Genomic DNA, 22,142 nt, shown 5'->3' on the forward strand with positions numbered 1-22,142 from the left:
AATATGGTTTTAAGATCGTCATTTTTACCAAATATACAGGAACAATAGGAGAGGCCAATGAAAGGAATTCATAGGAAGCTACGGAGGGAAGATGACAGTTAAGCTGAGTACTGAAGAATGAGAAATTTTGCTTGAAAAAGGCCAGAAGAGCTTCTCTAGCGGCAGAAACCGTGCAAGCAAATAAATGCCTAAAAGGCCCATTGATAGGTCAGCTCCCAAATTTACATCTCCTAACTTCCAGGCGTCTATAGCAACTGCAAATTCAGAATCTTCACTTGTAAGGCTCATACACTTCTTAACCTCTCCCCATCTACATTCTCTAGAAAGCACCCCTTGAGTGATCCTTTTCAAATAAAAATACGATCATAGTACTTCTCTGCTCAAAATTTCTATGGTTTGCATTTCACTTGGGATGAAAGCTGAGGTCCTTACAAGGGCCAACCAAAAGGTTCCATGGTTTTTTTGCCTCACACCTCCCTTTGCCCTTCTATTTGCTTCCACTATCACCCTTGACTTCATTTGGCCCTCTGATTTTGTTTGTTTGGTCCAAGTAGTGGTTTATAGTTTTATTTTTCTCTCTTTGTACTATAGAAAAGGCAGTAACTATAACTAGGCACGTCCTGTGGTTCTTTGCACTACAAGCAACCACTGTCTTGCTCATGCATTCACATACCTGCAGGACCCTGACAGGCTTTGGATGTCCCCCACAGTGTAGGAGGAATATATGGAGAGACTGAAGGTTTTAAGTAGGTCAGATCCTTATTATAGAGATGGTTTCTTCTTCAGCAGGGGAAATGGATTTAAGGGGATCTCCACTGGAAGCAAAAAGTGAAAGAGGGACAGGTTAAGGGGCTTTTCACAACAGTCCACATGGACGCCTGTGCTAAGGCAATGGTTGCTCATGGGAGTGGAGAGAAGATTCCAGATTCCAGAAATACTTTAATGTAGAATTGGCAGGACCTAGTGCTTGTCTAAATATGGGGTTTCTGTCTTGAGTCACCTGGTGGATGAAGGTACCACTTATTGAACACGGGATTTATGCAGAAAGAAGAAATTTGAAGATAAGTAATGGGGAGAAATGTAGATTTCCTGCTGGATATTTTGATTTTGGAACATCCAAGGACGAGCCACCACTGTGTAGGTACAGGAAGAAACTGGATTTAGGGTTATTAGGAGCAGGGGGAGCCTGAGGTGGAAATCTGGTTGGACTGGATATTTGAGTTGACTACGACTTTTCCAAAAATCTTTTTCTCCTTCCCTTCTTCCCTTCCCCTCCTCTCAATCAGAAGTACCATTTTTCTTTTTTCGAATTTCACTTTTTACTTCCATCCTAACTTTCTAGGAACACACACTATGGCCATCCTCCGTTTATTGTCCTTCAACAGCCTCCTCGGGTCATTTTTAAAGTTGGAATATCTTGAAAATGCAAGAGTCGTAACCGATTGAAGAAAAAACGTGGGGCAGATCTCGTTCCTAAAGCTCACGAATATTTAATTTTTGACTAGGCATTTCCTACAAGTGGGGATGAGTTCAGGCGCTGTGTGTGGCTATGTCCTCCGTCGGTATCAAGGAAACCCGCGAGGGCCGACTCCCCTCTCTCGCTCCCCTTCTCAGGACCAGCCCATCTGTCCCTCGCTCGCCGGCCGGTCATTTCTAGCTAAGCAGTCACCCAATTTCCTGGACGGTGCGGCCAAGGTCTCCACGCGAGGGAACAGGCCGGAGCCGCGGTGTCACGAGGCCCGGGCAAGTCGGGTGTCTCCCCGGGGGAGGCCGCGCGGGTCCCCCCACCGGTGGCGGCGGCGTCCGCCCCTGGCCGGGAAGGAGGACGCGCTGCGGCGGGCCGGTGCCCCGGGAAAGGCGCGCGCCGCCGCCCTGGCCTCGGGCGCCCGCCTGCCCGCATTGTCTCAGCTCCATAGCAACTCGGCGGCGGCGGGGGCCACGCGCGCTGCGCGGCGTCGGCGTGCGCTCCGGCTCCGGCTCCCGCTCCCGCTCCGGCTGCCGGGGAGAGACCGGCGCTACCGGGCGATGGCGCCCTGACCGGCCCGCGCGGGCGCCGGGCGCGGGCAACGGCGGCGGCATGCCCGAGAAGCGGCTCACCGCGGGTAGGTGCGGCCGCGGCGGGGACCACACACCCACCTCTGGACGTGACTTCACGCCCGGGCGTCCCCCTTCCCCCCCACGCCCCCAAACTTCCCCAAACCTGGCTCCCCTGCGCTCTCTCAGCGTTTTATTGCGAATCTCACCCCCCTCCCACCACACCCCCTCCCCTCGCCCCGGACGACCCCCCGTTTGCACCGCCTCATTGGCACCGTCTTATTTTGTCTTGCTTAATTCTCCGTTTTCCAGCTGGAATAATGGAAGCCTACAAGGTTAACTTCAGGGTCACAGTGAATTAGTGGCCATGCTGGATTCCAGAGCCCCTTCCTCCCCACTTCCACCTTGAATTCCAACTTAAAATTCAATCCATGTGCAGGGAATGAACAGAGGGCCAAAATCTTCCTGAGCTTGCCCGTGTATAAAGCAGGGCTAGGTGCTGTCTCAAATTATTTCATTTACTTTAAAAGGAAATCAGATTTGAGTGAGATAATGTCATATTTTATCTTGTTTCAGAGCCACCAGATATTACAGAAGAAGGATTTGTAAGTACAATTTTAGAGGGCCATTCCCCCCACCCCTTGGCTTTTTAAAATCATAGTTTGTAGGAAAAAAAGCTGTATATTTCCTTTTCTCCTTTTTGCCAAATGATTATAATAGAAGCTTTGGCTTTGTAACAGTGGTGGTGAGTATAAGGCATTTTTAAATTCTTGAACAGGTACCTTTTTAAGAAGAGGCCAGCGGATTTTTATACTGGATGCTATTTACTGTTCAACTTCTTTTACATAAATGACCTCATTTAATTTATCTAAACTCTTTCATGACTCCGTGAGAGGTAGGTTTTATCTCCATGGTTTTATTGCCAGGTGGGGGTGCAGTTCCTGGTTTTGTAAACATTAGTAGATGGCACTGATTGATAACAAGTGGTCAATTTATAGTTGTAATTACTTTTAAAAGGTACTAAATGTTTTCAGGTCAGACTTCTGGTGAGTTGAGTAGTAGTAAGTACTTTGCCTAGTACTTGATATACATGATCATTTCTGTGAGTGCTGTATTTAGGATGGGTTCTGTTGTAACTTCTGTTGGATAATTAAGGAACTTGCTCAAACAGCTAGATAGGAGGTAGCAGAGCTTCTTTCTTTCTAAGGTTGGAGTCCAATTCCAAGAGCCCTGGTTAGGGGGCCGTGTAGGGGCAGAGGGCAGGCTGCCCCAATATGGGCCACTTTGGCATGAAGATTATTTTGGGATAAAAAGCACCTGAAATCTAGCAGATTCAGGAACAGCTCTTTACCTCTCCCAAAACTGCCTAAAAAGGATTTAGGTCGAGAATCCAGGAAGAGAACCACCACCACCAAGAACGACATGATGGTATGAACGAGGTATGGTAGACAGGGAGGAACCTGGCAAGGCCTGTTTGATCCAAGTCCTTCATGTCCCTTTGTTTCCAAGTGTCCCAGGACACATTTGTTTACCATTTACTTGTTCATCTTCCTATGAATTGCACTCTCTCCCTTGGAAGTCCCGGACCCCTGCCCTTCTCCTTAAGTCAGAACAACATATATGCCTCATTTTGCCTGTTTTTGGAATTTCCATGTCTTTGTGGATTCCCCGTGTGTACACTATTCAATCTGATCTTCTTCTGTTAATTTGTCTCATGTAAATGTAATTCTTAGTCATGCTGGAAGACCTTGAGGGCAGACAAGAATTTTTCCTCCCCTTCACCACTTCTCTGTGCTATTTCACTTATGTCTTCTAACACTTATTTCTCTTGTTGGCCAATTATCTTATTTGCTTTTGGCTTTTTATTCAACAAACATGAGTGCCTCTGTATTCACAGTCACTACTACATGCTGAAGAGAAGTCTCGAAAAGTTTGCAGTCTAGCAGAAGGGGCTGCGAGAGGAGAGAATGAGGGACTCCATCTGTTAGCACCTTCCATTTTCACCCTTCTGGACCTTTGGTCCTCTACTGAGAGAGAGAGAGACATACAGAAAAACATCAAGTTAGAGAGACAAACAGCCTGCCAGAAACTCCACCCATCTTCTTGTTGCCTCAGGGTAACCCTGGATAGTGGCAGATTTTTTTTTTTTAATTTTTTATAAACATATAATATATTTTTATCCCCAGGGGTACAGGTCTGTGGATTGCCAGGTTTACACACTTCACAGCACTCACCATAGCCCATACCCTCCCCAATGTCCATAACCACAGCCCCCTTTTCCCTACTCCCCTCCCCCCAGCAACTCTGTTTGTTTTGTGAGATTAAGAGTCACTTATGGTTTGTCTCCCTCCCAATCCCATCTTGTTTGATTTATTCTTTTCCTACCCCCTTAACCCCCCATGTTGCATTTCCACTTCCTCTTATCAGGGAGATCATATGATAGTTGTCTTTCTCCGACTGACTTATTTTGCTAAGCATGATACCCTCTAGTTCCATCCACGTCATCGCAAATGGCAAGATTTCATTTCTTTTGATGGCTGCATAGTATTCCATTGTGTATATATACCACATCTTCTTTATCCATTCATCTGTTGGTGGACATCTAGGTTCTTTACGTAGTTTGGCCAGGGTGGCAGATTTTTTTTTTTTTAAAACTCCTTCCAGATTGTTCTTCATTCCCACAGGAGGTCAATATTTCTGGAGCCAATCTTTCCCATACAGTTCCCCCATAAACTGTCTGAGGAGCACTCAGCAGCATTGCATTTAACCGTTTGAATAGCCTGCTGACCCCTCAGGTCTTTGTAGCTGTTTGGGAACTCATAACAGCTCGAAGACTCTACTGGCCACTCCTCTTTGTCTTGGTGTCTCCAATACCACCATCTCCTGGTTTCCCATCTCTCCTGTTCTTGTCCTCATTCTGGCTTCTCTTTCTTTGCCCATCAAAGTGTGGACTTTCTTTAGGACTCTGTTCCACAGACTCCCTCTCGGGGAGCATTTCTTCTCCTATAGTTCTAGCTACTCTTACTTCCCAGGGTTTCCAGATCTATACCTCTCCAGCCCAGATGCATCTTCTGATGCCAGACCTTGATATCTGTTGGGTTATGGGGTACCTTCATCAGCTGGATGCCCCTGCATCACCACCACAGTCATATTCCACACACTCTTTCTCAAGAGTATATGATAAAATGAGCTTATCTCTCTGCTCCCCTCAGCCCCGTGCTGTTTTTCTTCCCCTTTTTCTTGTTTTTGTTCATGGTGCCACTGCCATTCTGTCGTCCAAGAAGCCAGAACTTTCTTCCCCTTTCTTCCCTCTCACCTGCAATAATTTACCAAGTTCCTTTCTTAGCTGGGTCTTTTTCTCTATACTCATAGCTACTGTCTTATTTCAGGCCCTCATCCCTGGGCCTGGACTCTGGCAGTCGTCCTAACTGATATCACTGCCTCCAATATTTCTCTGTCGACTCCAATTTTTCTTGGCCTAAAGCTTAAAGTGCATTGACTTCACTGGATGATATTGCTTTGCTCTGTCTACCTTCAGATTCTCCCCCCATCACTCCAGCCCCGGCTGTCAGATTGCTATTAACTCTTTTAAAGAATGACCATGTTCCTTGATTGCTCAACTCTTTTATTAATCCTACTATTTATTGACTGCTGACTACAGGCTAGTATTTAACCTCAAAACAACTCCATTAGGTGGTTATTAATCACCCACGTTTCCCAGATGAGGAAGTTGAAGTCCACAACTGTTCACCAACTTGGCCTGAGGCCACATATCTAGGAACCAGCAGAGCCAGAATGTCAAACACCTCCCTTCCACATTCAAAATCTTTTCTATAACTTTTTAGCCTTTTTTAACCTTACCTCCCAACACTTTCCGTGTGATAGACAATGTTCATACCATTTGAGGATTATAAAGTACTTCCACATTTCTTCTGCTCCAGCCGAACTGCGAACTGCTCCTCCTTGCCTTTGCCGCGGGATTTTGTCTCAGCTGCCCTCCCCACATCTCTCCCAATCTTTCTTGTCAGGGCCCAGCTCACCTCCTCAAGGACAGCTGACCAACCTCTTGCCGCTTGTGGTAGATACCAGTTTGTGACCAGCTTCTCCAGTTCAAGTGCTCACCCAGAATTATCCGTAGATGAAATAATGCATGCCTTGCACATCTATTTACTTCTGTTTTTCAAACGTAGTCAAAATAATTTTTTCTCATTAATATTCTTAGAAAAATAATGTGGCAGAGCTCTCTGGATCCCCCCAGATCGATTCTACCCTTTCCCACAATATATGCTAGACACATTGCTTTCTAGATTAGACTTCATTTTCTAGCTAATGTTTACACAGATAACCACTATGTCACACAGCTAGTACCTGGTCAAGCCACAGTTAGAACCTAGGTCTAACTGACTCTATCTCACACACAAAGGGAGAAAAGATGCCCTTTTCTTCTTTCCTGATGGCTGGAATGAGGAAGAGATGATTGAGCTGAAGCAGTCAGCTGGGATCATGAGGTAGAAGTGGCATCAGCTTTCCAGAAGTGAGATGCAACACGTCTGCTCACATTCCATGGACCACAGTTTGGTTACATGACCACATTTAGTTGCAAGGAAGCTTAGAAAACGTAGTCTTTTAGAATAAATCATTTGTTGTCAGGGACACATTGCCTTGTGTCTATTTAACTTTTTATGTGTATAATTTGCAATTTCTTCACGCAATTGTGAACTCCTGCAGGGCTGGTACTGGGTCTCAGACAACTTAATATTCCCTGTGGTGTGTAGCACAATGTCCAGAATGTGCTATTAGATGATATAAATTTTGGCTGATGGGTATTTTCATATATGATAGTGTGATGTGTTTATTTTTTATTTTGTTTTATTTAAAACATTTTTAGAGTTGACACTCAATGTTAACATTCGTTTCAGAGGTACAACACAGTGATTCAACTTCTCTATATGTTATGCTATGTTTCACTTATCATTTTTTGCAAAGTTTCTTTTGATACATGTTCTATATTTCTCAAGCACCCCTCTCGGCATTCTTCCATTTCAGTGTCTTTGTTAATTTTGTATTTGGTTTTTGATAATTCTCTCTTAGGGAAAATACATACAAAATGTTAATACATTCAATTTTCTTTGGGGGAATATTTTTAATTACAAAAGCAATGTATGAATATTCTTATAAATGATCCAGATAATAAAAGTGATAAAGTGAATGCTTCTTACCATCACTTCCCTCTAGCCAAGCCCCTTTCAGCAAGCTACTTGTGGAGTTTGTTTCATCTTGTATCCTCCTTTTCTGACTGTTTTCATCTTTTAACAGTATCTCTCTTTTTTATTTTATTAATATTGTTTTATTAGAGTCTTTATTAAGTTATTAGTCTTTTCAGCTTTCATGTCTTTAGTGTAATCGTTCAAGCATTCATTCAACAAAAATGTTGTAATCATCTGTTATCTAAAAACATTGAGAATTTATTTATTTATTTAGAGTTACTTATTTATTTTGAGAGAGAGAGAGAGAGCAGGGTAGGGGCAGAGGAAGAGAGAGAGAGAGAGAGAATCTCCGGCAGAGCCCACGCTGAGCACAGAAGCCAATGTGGGCTTGATGCTGGGACCCCAAGACCATAATCTGAGCCAAAATTGAGAGTCAGGTGCTTGACCAACTGAGTCACCCAGGTGCATTGGGAATTTCAAAAAGCATTGGGAATTTCAAAAGTGAATAAAAAACAGTCTTGCATGCCTAGGTGGCTCAGTGGGTTAAGCCTCTGCCTTCAGCGTGGGTCACGATCTCAGGGTTCTAAGATCAAGCCTCACATTGATCGAGCTTTCTGCTCAGCAGGGGGCCTGCTTCCCTGCTCTCTCTGCCAGCCTCTCTGCCTGTTTGTGATCTTTCTCTCTCTCTCTGTCAAATAAATAAATAAAATCTTTTTTTAAAAAGAGTCTTTTTCTTCCAAAAGTTCACAATCCAGTGGGTGAGATGTGTAAACAGGCAGTTTTAGTATGAAGTATTAAAGATTGTGATGGGGAAACATAGATACTTTTGGGAAAGAAAAAGGATAGATAGAATAAAGGAAGAAAAGATTTTCTAGGTAGAATAATTAGCATGTACAGAGCTGCAGAAATGTAAAAAAATTGCTATGACTGAAGTATGGTAGTTTGAGTTGGGATTGGAGAGCTCGGCAGTAGCCAAATTGCATTCAACATAAACTTTTTGTGATACAAAGATTGGGGATTAGGGGACAGGTGGATCTCTTTGTATTAACTGAGATGTGGTTAGAAAATCTGACTCATAGTGTGGTGTGATTAAGGAGGGGTAGGGAAGATGAGGTTTGGCATGTTATGACCAGGAGGGTGGAGCAGAGGTGCTAGGGGTCTGACCCTTAGTGGATTGGATTCCAGGGTAGTGGTCAGAAGATGTTCAGATGTCCAGGGGTTTATTCCAGAGAGAATGATAGTGATTTGGATCTGTCATTCAGTACACAGGAAGCTAAGAAGGCTGTCAGTAAGGTGCCAAGAGACTTGGGTATTGTTTCCTTGTACATGTCTCCACTCCTTTATACTATGAAAAAATTTAAACATACAAGGAAATTGAAAGAATTGTATAGTGAACCCCTATATACCCACCACCAAGATGTCACAGTTATTAACATTTTGAGACATGTGTTTTTACATGTTTCTATCCTGTCTACCATGCCATCTATCCATCAATCCATGTTCTAAATCTGTTTCAAAGTAAATTGCAGGCAACCCTAAGATATATATGCACCCTAAACAGTTCTCTCTCTCTGTTTTTTTTTTAGAGAGAGACTGAGAGCACAAGCAGGGGCCAGGGGGTAAGAGCAGAAGGTGAGGGAGGGAGAATCCCAAGCAGGCTCCATTCCCAGCGCAGAACCCGACATAGGGCTCAATCTCACGACCCTGAGATCATGACCTGAGCCAAAATCAAGAGTCAGATGCTCAGCTGACTGAGCCACCTGGGTGGCTCTGTATTCATTAGACAATAATTTCCCATTACCCCCTCCCAAGCCTCTGGGTACCATTAATCTGCTTTCTGTCTTCACAGATTTGACTATTCTAGGTACCTCATATAAGTAGAATCATAAAAGATTGGTCCTTTCGTGTCTGGCTTATTTTATTTAGTATAACATTTTCAAGGATCATCCATGTTGTTGTATGAATTAGAATTTCATTCCTTTTTAAGGCTAAATAACATTCCATGTAGTATATACCACATCTTGGTTATCCTTGGTATGTCTGTGGACATATAAGTTGTTTCCACTTTTTGGCTATTATGAATAATGAATGCCACTATGAACATGGGTGTACAAAATTCTGTTTTTGTCCCTGCCATCAGTTCTTTTGGGCATATACCCAGAACTGGAATTGCTGGATCATAAGGTAATTATGTATTTAATTTTTTGAGGAACTGCCACACTGTGTTGCACAGGAGCTAGGCTATCTCACATTCCCACCAGCAGGGTACAAGGGCCCGAATTTCTCCACATCGTCACTAATACTTGTTATTTTACTTTTTTTTTTTTATTGCAGCCCACCTCATAGATGTGAAGTGATAGCTCATTGTGGTTTTGATTTTAATTTCTCTTATTGCTAGTAATGTTAAGCATCTTTTTACATGCTTATTGACTATTTTAATATCTTCTTTGGAGAAATATCTATACAAGACTTCTGCCCATTTAAAAAATTTAGATTGTTTATCTTTTTCCTGCTTATTAGATGTATGATTTGCAAATATTTTCTTACATTCTGTAGGCAGTCTTTTCCCTTTCTTAAGAGATGCCTTCGATGCACAAAATTTTAAGATTTTCATGAAGTCCAATTTTTCTTTGGTTACTCATGCTTTTGGTGTAATATCTAAGAATCCATTGGCAAATACAGGGTCATAAAGAATTATCTTTATGTTTTTTGGAAGTATTTTATAGTTTTAGCTCTTATATTTGGGCCTTTCACCCATTTGAGTTAGTTTATGTGTATGGTATAAGGTAAGGGTCTAACTTCATTTTTTTGCATATGAATATTTAGTTTCCTAGCACCATTTATTGAAAAACAGTGTCCTTTCCTCATTGAATGGTCTTAGCACCCTTGTTAAAAATCATTTGAGCATGTATGAGAGGGTTTATTTATGGACTCTATTCCAGTGGTCTGTAGCTCTGTTTTTTATGCCATACTGTTTTGATTACTATAGTTTTGTAGTAAGTAAGTATTGAAATCAGGGTATGTGAATCTTCCAAACTTGTTCTTTTTTAAGACGGTTTTGCTGTCTTAAAACTCCATATGAGTTTTAGGATGAGTTTTTCTATTTCTGCAAAAAATAATGTTATTGGGATTTTGGTGGAGATCTGTTATAAATAATGTTATTGGGATTTTGGTACTAAATCTGTAAGTTGTTTTGGGTGGTATTGTCATCTTAATAATACTGTCTTCCAATTCATAAACATGGTATGTCTTTCCAGGTATTTATGTCTTCTCTTCTTTGCAGCAAATTTCTTTGTAAATGAAATTATTTTCTTAATTTCCTTTTTGGATGTAGGTAACTTTTTAATATCAAGTTGTACAGTCAAAATGTCTGCATGCAATTACTAATCAAGATTTTTTAATGGTGATCTCTTAAAATTCTTGAATAGTCTCTGCTGTTAAGAAACTGTTTCACCCAGTTAAGAGTTAAAATTTTTTAGACTATTTTTTGTAACCATTCCAAATTGTAAGAGTTGAAATTAAAATTTAATAGTTATTTTTCTCATGACAGATATAATGTCAGAATTTCTTAGGGCAAACAGATTGATTTAACAATCAAAAAAATGTTTCATATGATGAAACTATGTATATGAAACAGTATATGCATACATTTTAAAAAAATTATTTTTATTAACATATACTGTATTATTTGCCCCAGAGGTACAGGTCTGTGAATCATCAGGCTTACACATTTCACAGCACTCACCATAGCAATACCCTTCCAATGTCCATAATGCATACTTTTTTTTTGAGTGATCACCTTGTATCTAGCTTGGCTAGGCATATTACAGGCATACATCAGTTGCCAATAGACAGAAATATCTGATGTATGTGAAGGCAGAGATTTGGGGTGATCATCTGCAGCCTTCCATGGTCTCCCTTTCCCTCTTCCTCCAGGCTGTCAGCACCTTCGGCTGTGCACTGTTTTCTTGGACATCTCAAACAAACTCTTCTGGCAGCCTCGTGGGACACTGATATGCTCTGCAGATAGCTAATAAATCTATGTCTAGGAGCTTGAGCAACTCCTTGGCTATGCTCAGCATTTTACAGAGGAGCAGTGGGTGTGGGATATAACTCATCAGTTGCCTTCTCCAGGGGAGGGAGATGGACCCGAGGAGTCCCAAACCAGGTTGCTCACAACCAGAAGTCACGATCTTGGGAGCTCTAGTCACCCCTGGCTGTGCCTGGTTGCCCTGAAGGATGAAGAGGTCCACTTTGACTTGACCCATTGAATTCTGTTGTCTGCACATCACTGTGTCATTGCATCCTAGTGGGAAGCTCTGTTTAGAAAGGAGAAAAGAAAGGCTATGTGTACTTTAGGAGGAAACAGCAAAAATAGGTGCGTCCTGGTGGATGCATCTTTGGGAAATATGGTGGATTCCTTTTGGAAATATGGTCTGTCCTATCCACCGATTGATGACAGTATTCCTAATCTAAAGTTTATCAGTACTGGATTCTGCATTGGAAATTAGACGAATGGCTTTGGTTTAATGTGTGAATGGCTTGAAAGGAAGTTGGAAACTTGGATTATTTTTCTACTTCTGCCATTAGCTAACTGATCACCTTTACTATTGTTTTGCTTTCCACCTTTCTTTGCTCATGCATTTCTCTCTGTACTCTGCATCATTGCCTCTCATAAATGTATTTCTAATTATAGAATTTGAAATTATTTCAAATGCTGATTTTTCCACTCGAGTCTCTTCTGATTCCTCCTACCAGATAGTATGTTTCCTTCCTTTGAGAGGAAACATTTAATATTGTAATTTTCTTTTGGTATATATCATATTCTTTTTTGGACTTTGGTTTATGTCTGTCTTTGTCTTATGTCATCCTTGTTTACAAGGTCTTCTTTGCATATCTTGCATCTTTTAGAGTGGTGAACTAATTGTAGTTTATCTGATTTGAGGGTGCAGCAAAATAAATTTTTAAGCAAAAAAATTTTTGTCCACCATAATTAGCCAGCACATAAAAACTATTTAGCTTAACCCTCTTTCAGGAAGAAACTTAAGAAGTTTGGACTAAAAACGGAAAAGCTGACTTCACTTTCACAGATGGCACACCTGTAGTACATGAAAAAACAGGTTTCAAGTGTGTATTCTGAAAAAACGCTCCCGCCTTCCATTGCATCATTCAGCAGAGAATCTGTGTTGCAAATTTTGCAGCCGGGTTCATGGAATGATGTAATGGAGGAATTGATTGCAACTCCATGTTCTTCTTGATTGTACCATTAATAACCATCACCAGTTTATTGGTTATTTGGAATATATTAATCCCAAATATGGCGACTTAGTTCCTTTTAATAGAGCCACATGACTAGATTGTGAAGACTTCCTAGAGAAACTGAGCTTCTTCTTTAGATCAAGGCCTTAGGAAAAAAAATTTTTTAATAAAGAGTTTTGAGAATAAAGGGTTTATTAAGATCCTTAATAAATAAGGATAAAGAAATAGTAAGTCAAGGGTTGAATCAAGATTCTTGTTATGACAAGATGTCTGAATGCATTGGTCTAGAAACTTCAGTGGGAAAGTAATGCTCATTTTTTTAAAGATTTTTTATTTATTTATTTGACAGAGATCACAAGTAGGCAGAGAGGCAGGCAGAGAGAGAGGAGGAAGCAGGCTCCCTGCTGAGCAGAGAGCCCGATGTGGGGCTCGATCCCAGGACCCTGGGATCATGACCCGAGCCGAAGGCAGAGGCTTTAACCCACTGAGCCACCCAGGCTCCCCAATGCTCATTTTTTTAGAGAAGTGCAGGCCTTCCTGTTAAAGCGCAGCAGAAGGACGGAGAAAATGGCACTCGAAGACCATGCTTCTTTCTTCTTCTTCCTCTTTTTTTTAAAAGATTTTATTTATTTATTTGCGAGAGCAAGAGCGAGAATTAGAGAGAGAGAGAGAGAGAGAGCAGGGAGAGGGGCAGAAAAGAAGCAGAACCCCCAGCAGGGGCCTCCATCCCAGGACCCTGGGATCATGACCTGAGCTGAAGGCAGATGCTTAACTCACTGAGCCGCCCAGGTGCCCCTCATGCTTATTTCTATTGCAGAACTTTCCTAATAGCAGCAGGAGTGCTGGTGTTTCATATGGGGAGAAATTAAGATAAAACTTCAGAAAAGAAATCCAGATTTTGATGTTTTTGAATACTTTGAGTTTCTGTGGTTGTGGATGCAAACCCAAGGGCGTGGCTGAAGCCCAGGAAAGGCCCTACCATGTGGCTCGGTTTCAGGGGGACCCAAGGTTACTGGAAACAAACTGCTCACCAGGGTGTTGGGACACTGCTGCTTGATGAAGGTCTGTGGACCAGAGCCACCCAAGACTCTTAGTCCTTGCTAAGATGAGTCAGAAATCGAGAGAAAATGCTTAGAAACTTTATGGTGTGTTGACAGTATGCGTTTATCTATGGAACTTAGTAATCAACAATTGGCCTTTTATATTATGTATATCTTTTATTTCATTTTCTAGTTAATCCATTCTTACTATATTTTACAAGTTATTTGTCTGAAACTTGAGGATTAGGGAAGGAAACAAAACAGTTACTTCATCACAGAGAGTTTAGAAATCACTGAGTTATAGTCTCAGAGAAGGGTGAGGCATCAGGAAATGAATATATGAATCTGAGGATTAGCTAGAAGTTTCTGGCTATGTGGCCAGCCAAATTCTAGGCAATACATAGGTCCACCTGACTCTGTGAAATATACGTTCTGTTTTAGAGATGAAATTTAAAAATACGATGCTATTTTAGAGAAATTAGCAAGGGACTGTACTCCACCACTGTTATTAATTAAAAATACTCACGCTCCCCATCTGCAGATTTTTTTGATCATGAGCCCAGTAGTGCAGTTTGGTCACCCTTATTGTGGTACATAGTGCCTTCTTCCATCTTGGAACTCCTAAAATTGTTTAAGTTCAGTTGATTTCTCCCAAGAGTTAGCAGAAAGTAGGCAGTTCACTAAATAAAGTTCAGAAAATTAAAGTCACTTTAAAAGGTAAAATTTGAAAGCTTATTAGCTGTATGGAGCTTTCACCAGATGTTACCTGCTTTGTTCTGCTTTTTTGGATCTTCAGGAGTCAGAGCTTAGAGAATATATTACTGAGCCACTACTATGAATGTAAAAGATTTATGAGATCCTAGGTTATTTGTTGTTGTTCTAATCAGTTGAGATTTTTAGTAAATGAAATCCTTAGTTTGGTGTGGTTTTAAAAGCTCACAGATTTTTAGTAAATTCTTGATATACGTCCTATTAGTTATTTATCACCCTATTTTCCAATTGCACTACAGATACTTAAAGAAATTACCCTGAAAAATGTATTTTCCAATATTCTACAGTATCATTCTTTTACCACAACGTTATATTCAACAAATTTTTAAAATTGACCAATATAAGAAGAAAATAATCAGCCATGTGGAAATAATAGCATTGTGACATATTGTCAACTTTCATGTTAGATTTGCAAAGTGGAAATATAATTATGAATAACAAAATAAACACATGTTCTATATAACAGAGTATGCCCTGATGTGCTTTTGACACAATGGAAACAATTGCTAACAAAATAAGGTGTTTTATTTGGAAGAGAGAATTTGTTCTTGGCAGTGGCTTTCCAATTTTGCCAATTTTAAAAGCGACTATGTTGGTGGATGAGATGGTTATTGAAAAAATATATACAATCTCTATGCTTAGAACACATGCATTGTCAAAGTTTCTTCACGTAAAAGTTAATGCAAATTACTAAAGCTATCTCATTCTGAGGAGGAAGCAGTAGAGTATTTTCTTTCCTTGGTTTATCACTTCCATGGGGGCAATTTAAGAAATATACATTTGGAATTTCATTTTAACTCTGAACACTGGTTCTGCCTTTATTGATTCTGCCATGATTTTTATGAAATATATATAATATAAATATAAATAATATATATACATCAATGTAGGAAAATAAGTTTGTGGGAAATTGACTGTGTATGATGGTTTGTACTACATTTCGTTTATGTAGTGTGCTGTATTTTTCACGAGCTCTGTTTTCCACTTTGGCATACTAGCAAAATCTTTGAAGAGTATGCTCTGTTTTATTTTGTTGTGTCTTCCTTCCAGAGATTGTAGCACTGTATTCTGTTTATAGCAAGGACTCGCTGTGGACAGACTAAAAAAGATCTGAAGATCTACCTTATAATCTATTGATAAGCTGAATTAGAGAATAATATTGACATGTTTTAAAACACCTTAGTATAAGCATAATATTGTGTTTTATGTTTTTGCAGGAAGACTTTTTGGCAACAGATGATTTCCTTGTGGACTACTTTAATGAATTCCTTAGCCTTCCAGTGAGTGTATTATTACGTTCTACGGAACTAATTATCAAAGCAAAATACTGTAATTACTGGATTATCTTGTAAGACAAATTTATCAGGGATAGTGTTTTTTAATTAAAGCATTTAGGTAAAGTTCGTATCTTTTTATGGAGTTAATCATTTGGGTTTGAATCATATTTAGGAATTACTGAAGAAAGCTGAGTCAATTATACACAATAAAGATGAATGAATGGATGGATGATGATATGAAAGCTGGAATTTTTCTAGCCATTAAAAGTATTCTGTACAAAAATTAAATAAATAGTAATAAAAAATATGGCTAAACTAGGAAAAAAAGTCTTCTGTACAAAATCTGATGCTGTTGTATTTGACACCATTGCTGGCTTTGAACAGAGGTGGTAAGGACAAAATATCAAAAAAATTAAGAAACTATATTTCTTGCCTTTAGGCAATTGTTGGCATCCCCTTGGACAGATATTAAAGTGTAATTTGTGTTTAAGTCAACTAGCATTTAATATCATTAGTAAATAAGACATAGGTGGCTGCAAAATAATATGTATATATATATATTTATTTGAAGTTTAATTTTTTCCAAATAATAGATTTTTCATCTTAAGGAGCAGTAACTGATAGACTACGCATTGCAGAGGGTTGGGAAAAGTGAGATGGAAGTGCATAAAAACCCATTACTTAGTAAATAAAGTTAATCAGGAATGTCAGATAAAAGATAAGATTTTCATTATTTGTTATAAAAATGCAAAAACCTTTTTTCATTAACATATTTACGAGGGAAATTTTGGAATATAAAAGAGTCACAAGTTATTTTATTTTCTTAAATTTATTTTTAAGGATTTATTTATTTATTTACTTGATAGAGAGAGAGGGAGGGAGGGAGAAAGTGCTGGGAGGGGGAGGGGCAGAGGGAGGAGGAGAGGGAAAGAGAGAATCCTGATGTAGACTCCCCGCTGAGCATGGAGCCTAACCTGGGGCTTGACTCCCAAGATCCCGAGGTCATGACCTGAGCCGAAATCAAGAGTCGGGCACTCAACTGACTAAGCCACTCAAGCACCCAACAAGTAATTTTAAAGGGAGTGGGCAGTAGTATGTAAAGCCTTTTAAAGCCTAGCCATTGAAAATGTCTTTTAAAAGGAAAACACTAGGTGCCCTTTCTCGCCTAGATTAGTTTTTCTATGTCTGTATGTATCTATGTGTGCAGGTTTGTTATTTTGTCTTATTTTCTTTTTTCCAAAAGAATGTGTGTTCCCTCTTCCTTTTGGCCGACCTGGGCCTCTGGAAACAGTATGGGGTTGAGTCACCTTTCTCTTTCCAGCAACAGGCCTGAGTGATATTGTAGGATACCTGATGGGTTCTTATTTGGTCTGATTTTTCAACTTTTATCATCCAGTTTTATATGATAAAAACCCCAGCAGTATCACAAAACTGTCAGAATTTTACTCTTCCAGATTATGTAGTCTTTCCTCCAGGCTCTGGATTCTCCATTCTTCCTCCAATTTGGGGACATTTTAAAGAGAAAAAAATCCCTCTAATGGGTCTCATTGCAGCTTCTCAAGATTTCTATTTCATTGTCTCAAGATTTGTGATTATCTTGACTTTTACTTGCTCCAGAATGTAAATTCCCCTTTCTTTCTTTCTTTCTTTCTTTCTTTCTTTCTTTCTTTCTTTCTTTCTTTTTTTTTTATCTATTTTAACCATCTGAGCCACCCAGGCGCCCCTTTAAATCTATTTTAAATTACAGAACTGATACAGGAACACTAGGGAAAACCTATCTTAAGTGTAAGAAAAAATCAGCCACAGTCTTGCCATCCAGTCAGGATCAACGTTATCATTTTTGTGTGATTCCTTTCACAGTTTAGATGAGATGACAGAGTGTCTCTTCAGTCATGGGTTCATCCCACCCCAGCAGACCCCTGCAGTTTCACCCTTTCGTATGTCCCCTGCAGCCCACTGGGGACACTTCTCACCCGTTTTCTGTCTCTCCAAATCCTTCTGTTTTTCATTCTCCACCCCCCAACCCCTGCCATCTCCCATTCCATTGCATCTGCATATGGTACCATACAGTCTGCCTATTAACTACCTATGCTTCGCACCATATATGGGAGAAGGGAAAATAGGGTCACAGGTTTCCAGAGAAGAATTTAGGGACAAGAGGGGGAGGAAGGTTGATGGATTCTCAAACCAAGCCCTGGGCAAGGTTCTAGAACAGATTAGTAATATGTGGTTTATAAACACTTGAGTAAGAATGAGAAGCCTGCATGGGTTTACTGAGAAGACGTGTGCCAAACTGACCTCTCTTTTTTGGAGTGTCATGGACGTGCATTTTAGGGAACCATAAGTTTAATGTATTATGGTTTCAGTAAAGCATAATAACAATAACAGCCACAATAAAAATAATACAGATAAATGGAACCATGTTACTTCCTGCTCAAAGCCCTCGCAAGTGGTTTCTCACTACATTAAGAATAAAAATCCAGATTCCTATATGATCTGGCTCTTGCCCTCTCATCCCCTGGTCTTTGTCTCCTCTCCCTTTTCCCCTTGTTAATTCTTTCCCAGCCTAACTGGCCCTCTTCGTGTTTCTCACCCATGAAGATGCCAAGTGTACTCAGGGCCCTTCAGGCTGGGGTGCTCATCCTGAAATACTTGTATCACCTTCTCCCTGCTGTAAGTCACTTCTATTCAGGAAACCTTCCCTTCCAACCCTGACTAAAATAATATATGCTCCCTTTATGCTGCTTTGTTTGTCTCCAAACCCCTTATCATTATCTGTGAAATTAGTTGTCAAATCTTTGAACGGATTCTCTAACTATAGCAGTAGGGTTGACTCTTATTAGCCTGCAGATTTAAGTCCACATTCCTTAGCATGGAGTTCAAGATCCTTTGCAATGTGGTCTCCATCTCCCCTTCCTGGCTTTACCTTTAGCCTCATATTGGTTGTGTCACCTGCACCATCCTTCCTGCCCCCCAGCCCTCTCCTCCTGCCCGCACCGACCACATGTATTCTTCCTGCACTCATACCCCCAATGTAATGGTTAGGAACAGGAACGAGGCAGAACTAACTGTGTTTGAGCCTAGCTTCTCAGCCTACTACCCATGTGATCTTAGACACATTCTTTAATTAGAGTTCCTTAGTTTCTTCCTCTGTGAAAACAATATAACTGTCTTATAAGGTTGTAGTGAAAAGAGCTAATCTTTAAGTGCCTGGAACAGAATTAGCATTTCTTTTTCTTTTTGCTTCACTGACTGGACCATCTCATCTTCCATTCCTGAAACATGAAGGCAGTCACTCCTTAATTAGACTGGTGGATCATTGTCAATCTAGAGAATAATCTGTGCCACACAAATCTGCCATTGGCAGATTTTTTCACAATATATATATATTTTTTTATCAGGTTCTTGGATGAAACATTGCAAAAGTGAACAAGTGTTTTTCCAGCTTAAGGTCACTCAGCTTGTAAGTGACAGGGTCTACCCAGGTCCACGTGACTCAGAAACTTCTCCTACTACCTGTAATGTCAATAGAACTGACAGCAGAGGAATAAACTGATAGTTTGAATAACAAAATCTGATCTTATTTTTATTGAAGTAATCTGAAATGGTCTAAAACAAACCCAATGTGTTTTTAGGATGCATTAACAGAAGTATAGTTAAAATCAAGAAAAATATTAGTCTGGAGCATAGAAGGGACTCAATGAGTGTTTTCTTGAATCATACTGAGTTGTCAGGACACAGTTGGAATATTGTGTTCCATTCTTGATGCCTCACGTTAAGAGTTGGTCTTTCAAACCAGATTTAGGGAGACTCAGCTAATGAACACTCTTGAAACCACATCAGATGAGGAAGGGTTGAAAGAATGTGGGTGTTGAACCCAGTTGGGGAATGAGTAGAAGGGTTGGAATTAGACCAGCTTTTACCAAATATTTCAAGATCTGGTTGAGGAAGAGGGGTTAACATGTTTTGTGAATCTAGACGCAGAACCAAGGCCAGCATTTATGAGGATAATGATTTTTTTTCCCCTGGAAGAAAGATGTTTGAAGTGTGCTTTTTAACAATAGAACAGCACAATAGGTCTGGCATTGTTCACAGGGGTAAACTTCCTGTGACTAGAGATCTTCAGATAGAATGTTTTATGGAGATATATGTATCAGGTGGGAGATTGGACTTTTCCAGCTAAAGAAAACTTGATTAATCTTCTTCTCTGTTTATTTTTATCTTAGGAGCTACATTGTAAATTTCCTGGGGCCAAGGATAGATCCCTTTCTTCTATATCCCCCAAAGCTTCTTGAGGATGATTCTGGTTTTTTATTTCTACATCTTCTATGTAAGACTTTTTTTTTTTTTTTAATAAACAAGTAAACCTTCTAATCTTCTGCCTTGCCTCCTCTACCATCTCCGCCCCAAAACCCCAACAGTCTAAGCTTGAGATAGTGTAGATAAAAATGGCAATATTCTCAACCTAAATGTCCCTTCAGGCAGTCATCTAGAATTTCTGAAACTTCTGAGTCTTCTTCCACATCTGTGGTGACATGCCCAAGGTCCCAGAACCGGATTATGGCAGAAAAGGGCCTAGGAATTAGGCTTTCTGGCTCCCACCCTTCTCCTTTCCATTACCCCATTACACACGTGGGACACATTGTAAGATCCAGAAATTGATGGCTGGTAGCCTGCCTCCATGTTATTTTGATGAGGGGAATCCAGGACAGTTGCTGCTATTATAAATGATTATGGCACTTTCCAAATCCGAGCTTTCATAACTTCATTCTGTTTGTTCTCTTGCCAGGTTCATATTCAGATATTGTTTTCATTTGGTGTCTGGGAAGGTTTTTGTTTTGTTTTGTTTTGTTTTGCTTTTTTTTTGCTGTCAACTCTTTATGGGTAAGTGTTTGCTTATTAAGTTTTCTTCTGTGCTATAGTGTGAAAACATTTTTTTTTTCCCTTTTGGTTTTGTTTTGTATGTTTTATGCTCAGTGACTGTTGTGGAATTGGGTAGATGAGCCCACATACAGATTTAGGTTGGTCCTCTGTGGGTGGTTTAGAATGTTTGTGACATTTATGGTTTGCAGAAGCTAGAGGGGTGGCCTGTTCCATACCCTCCTTGCAAGGATAGGTATGTCATGTGTTTGCCAGACCATACTTAGCTATGTGCCTTTGGAATTTTACCAGAACTTCTTTTTTTGGGACTGATTCTCCACACTTTTTGTCTTTAATCTGTAAACTATTATAATTTCTTGCAGCTTTATGAAGGATTTATATGTTGGGTGGATTGTTGGGTTAAGTAGAAGGAGAGAGAAAGAGAGGAGAGATTTGGGGAATCTGTGGTACAGAGCGGGATGCGGGGCGCAGGTCTTCCGCTGCCAAAATTTAAATACTCAGAGATTGATTTTTAAAAGTGTTGATGGAGTCTAGGTGGTACTGCTTAGTTCAGTGTTTACACCTCTGGGTGTTTTGATAAGCCTTGTAGCTCCAACATAAAGCACTCAAATGACCTAATGTAACTGCTTTTAATAACTAAGGATATTTTCCCTGCATTTTATGTAGCACACTACTCCTTCCATCCCATTGGCGAATGTGTCCAGTAAATAGTTCATGGTTAAACATCTAAAATGACAATAAAAACTAGATTGATAGAAGTCATTGGTGCCTGGCTTCGTATATTCAAGTAGTCACATGTTTTTCATTGCCGACTAGGATGCATGTTTAAAATACAGCTTCGGAGCTCAATTAGTAGAGATGGAGTTGGAGCAGAGATGAACATGTATTAAATTAACCTAGTCATTAGTTTTTAATTTAAATACTGTTCAGCTAAATAATTTGGCACCCAGTAAGTTTCAGTGGTGCTCTGCTGGCAGCTTAAGCACATCACTAATTATTCACAGGTTTTTTGTTTTTTTTCCCCCCCTCCTCTTCTCAAAGAAATGTGGAACCAGCAATTTATTCTGGTAAAAATATTTTCGTGCACTTGCTTTTTCTGTGAAAATATTTTTCGCACATGGATGACTGGTACTACAAAGTTAGCTTTCACCACCTTCAGGTCAATGCATTTTAGAACATTTGGAATATGATACCCTTGAAATAAGAAAATTAAGTAAGGGAAAGAGCAGTCTGCAACAGCTTGTGGAGGGTTGGGTTTGAGGCTCAAACTGAAGATTTTTCCTGTCATATGATTAAAAGTGGAGTGTTCTCTGAATCAGCCTACTCAGCTTTTTTGGGAGAAGGACTGACTTCCTACATTGTTCATTCCTCATTCCCCATCCTTACATGTGTCTTACTGTCACATATTAACCCATCTGTAGGAGTTTTGTGGATAGGCTGAAAATGGTGAAAACAAAGGATCTGATCTCATGAGAGAGTTTTTTTTTTTTTTTTTTAAAGCAGACAATAAGACTTTTCCTGATAAAAACCAGGGTTCTTTATTCTGCATACAGAACATAGATGGCCGGCCCCTCCACTTACGTGAATATGCAGCAAAGTCTATAGGAAATAGTGGACAGAGATGGGCGTTGAAGTTGGTGTTGACCAGGATTCCGTCTCTCCCCAGTTGCAAA

At 40.1% G+C, this 22,142-nt stretch overlaps 1 protein-coding gene across 4 annotated transcripts in view; it reads left to right on the plus strand.

Moving 5' to 3' along the window:
- Positions 1-1,974: 1,974 nt before the first annotated feature.
- RGS22 (regulator of G protein signaling 22) overlaps positions 1,975-22,142 on the plus strand; it is a 117,024-nt gene continuing 96,856 nt past the window's right edge. Inside the window, exons 1-4 of one of the 4 annotated variants that reach the window (XM_082722780.1) lie at positions 2,013-2,102; positions 2,611-2,639; positions 15,529-15,591; positions 20,378-20,472. Coding sequence is in view for 2 of the 4 variants with exons in the window: in XM_082722778.1 (XP_082578904.1) it covers positions 2,078-2,102; positions 2,611-2,639; positions 15,529-15,591 (117 nt within the window). In the remaining 2 variants the exon portion in view is untranslated. Of the gene's footprint in view, positions 2,103-2,610; positions 2,640-15,528; positions 15,592-15,959; positions 15,978-20,377; positions 20,473-22,142 lie in introns of those variants that run through there. The other 3 variants (XM_082722778.1, XM_082722779.1, XM_082722781.1) reach the window with 3 other exon arrangements.

The sequence above is a fragment of the Mustela nivalis genome (genome assembly GCF_964662115.1).
Source record: "Mustela nivalis genome assembly, chromosome: 2".
NCBI classification, from domain to species: Eukaryota; Metazoa; Chordata; class Mammalia; order Carnivora; family Mustelidae; genus Mustela; species Mustela nivalis.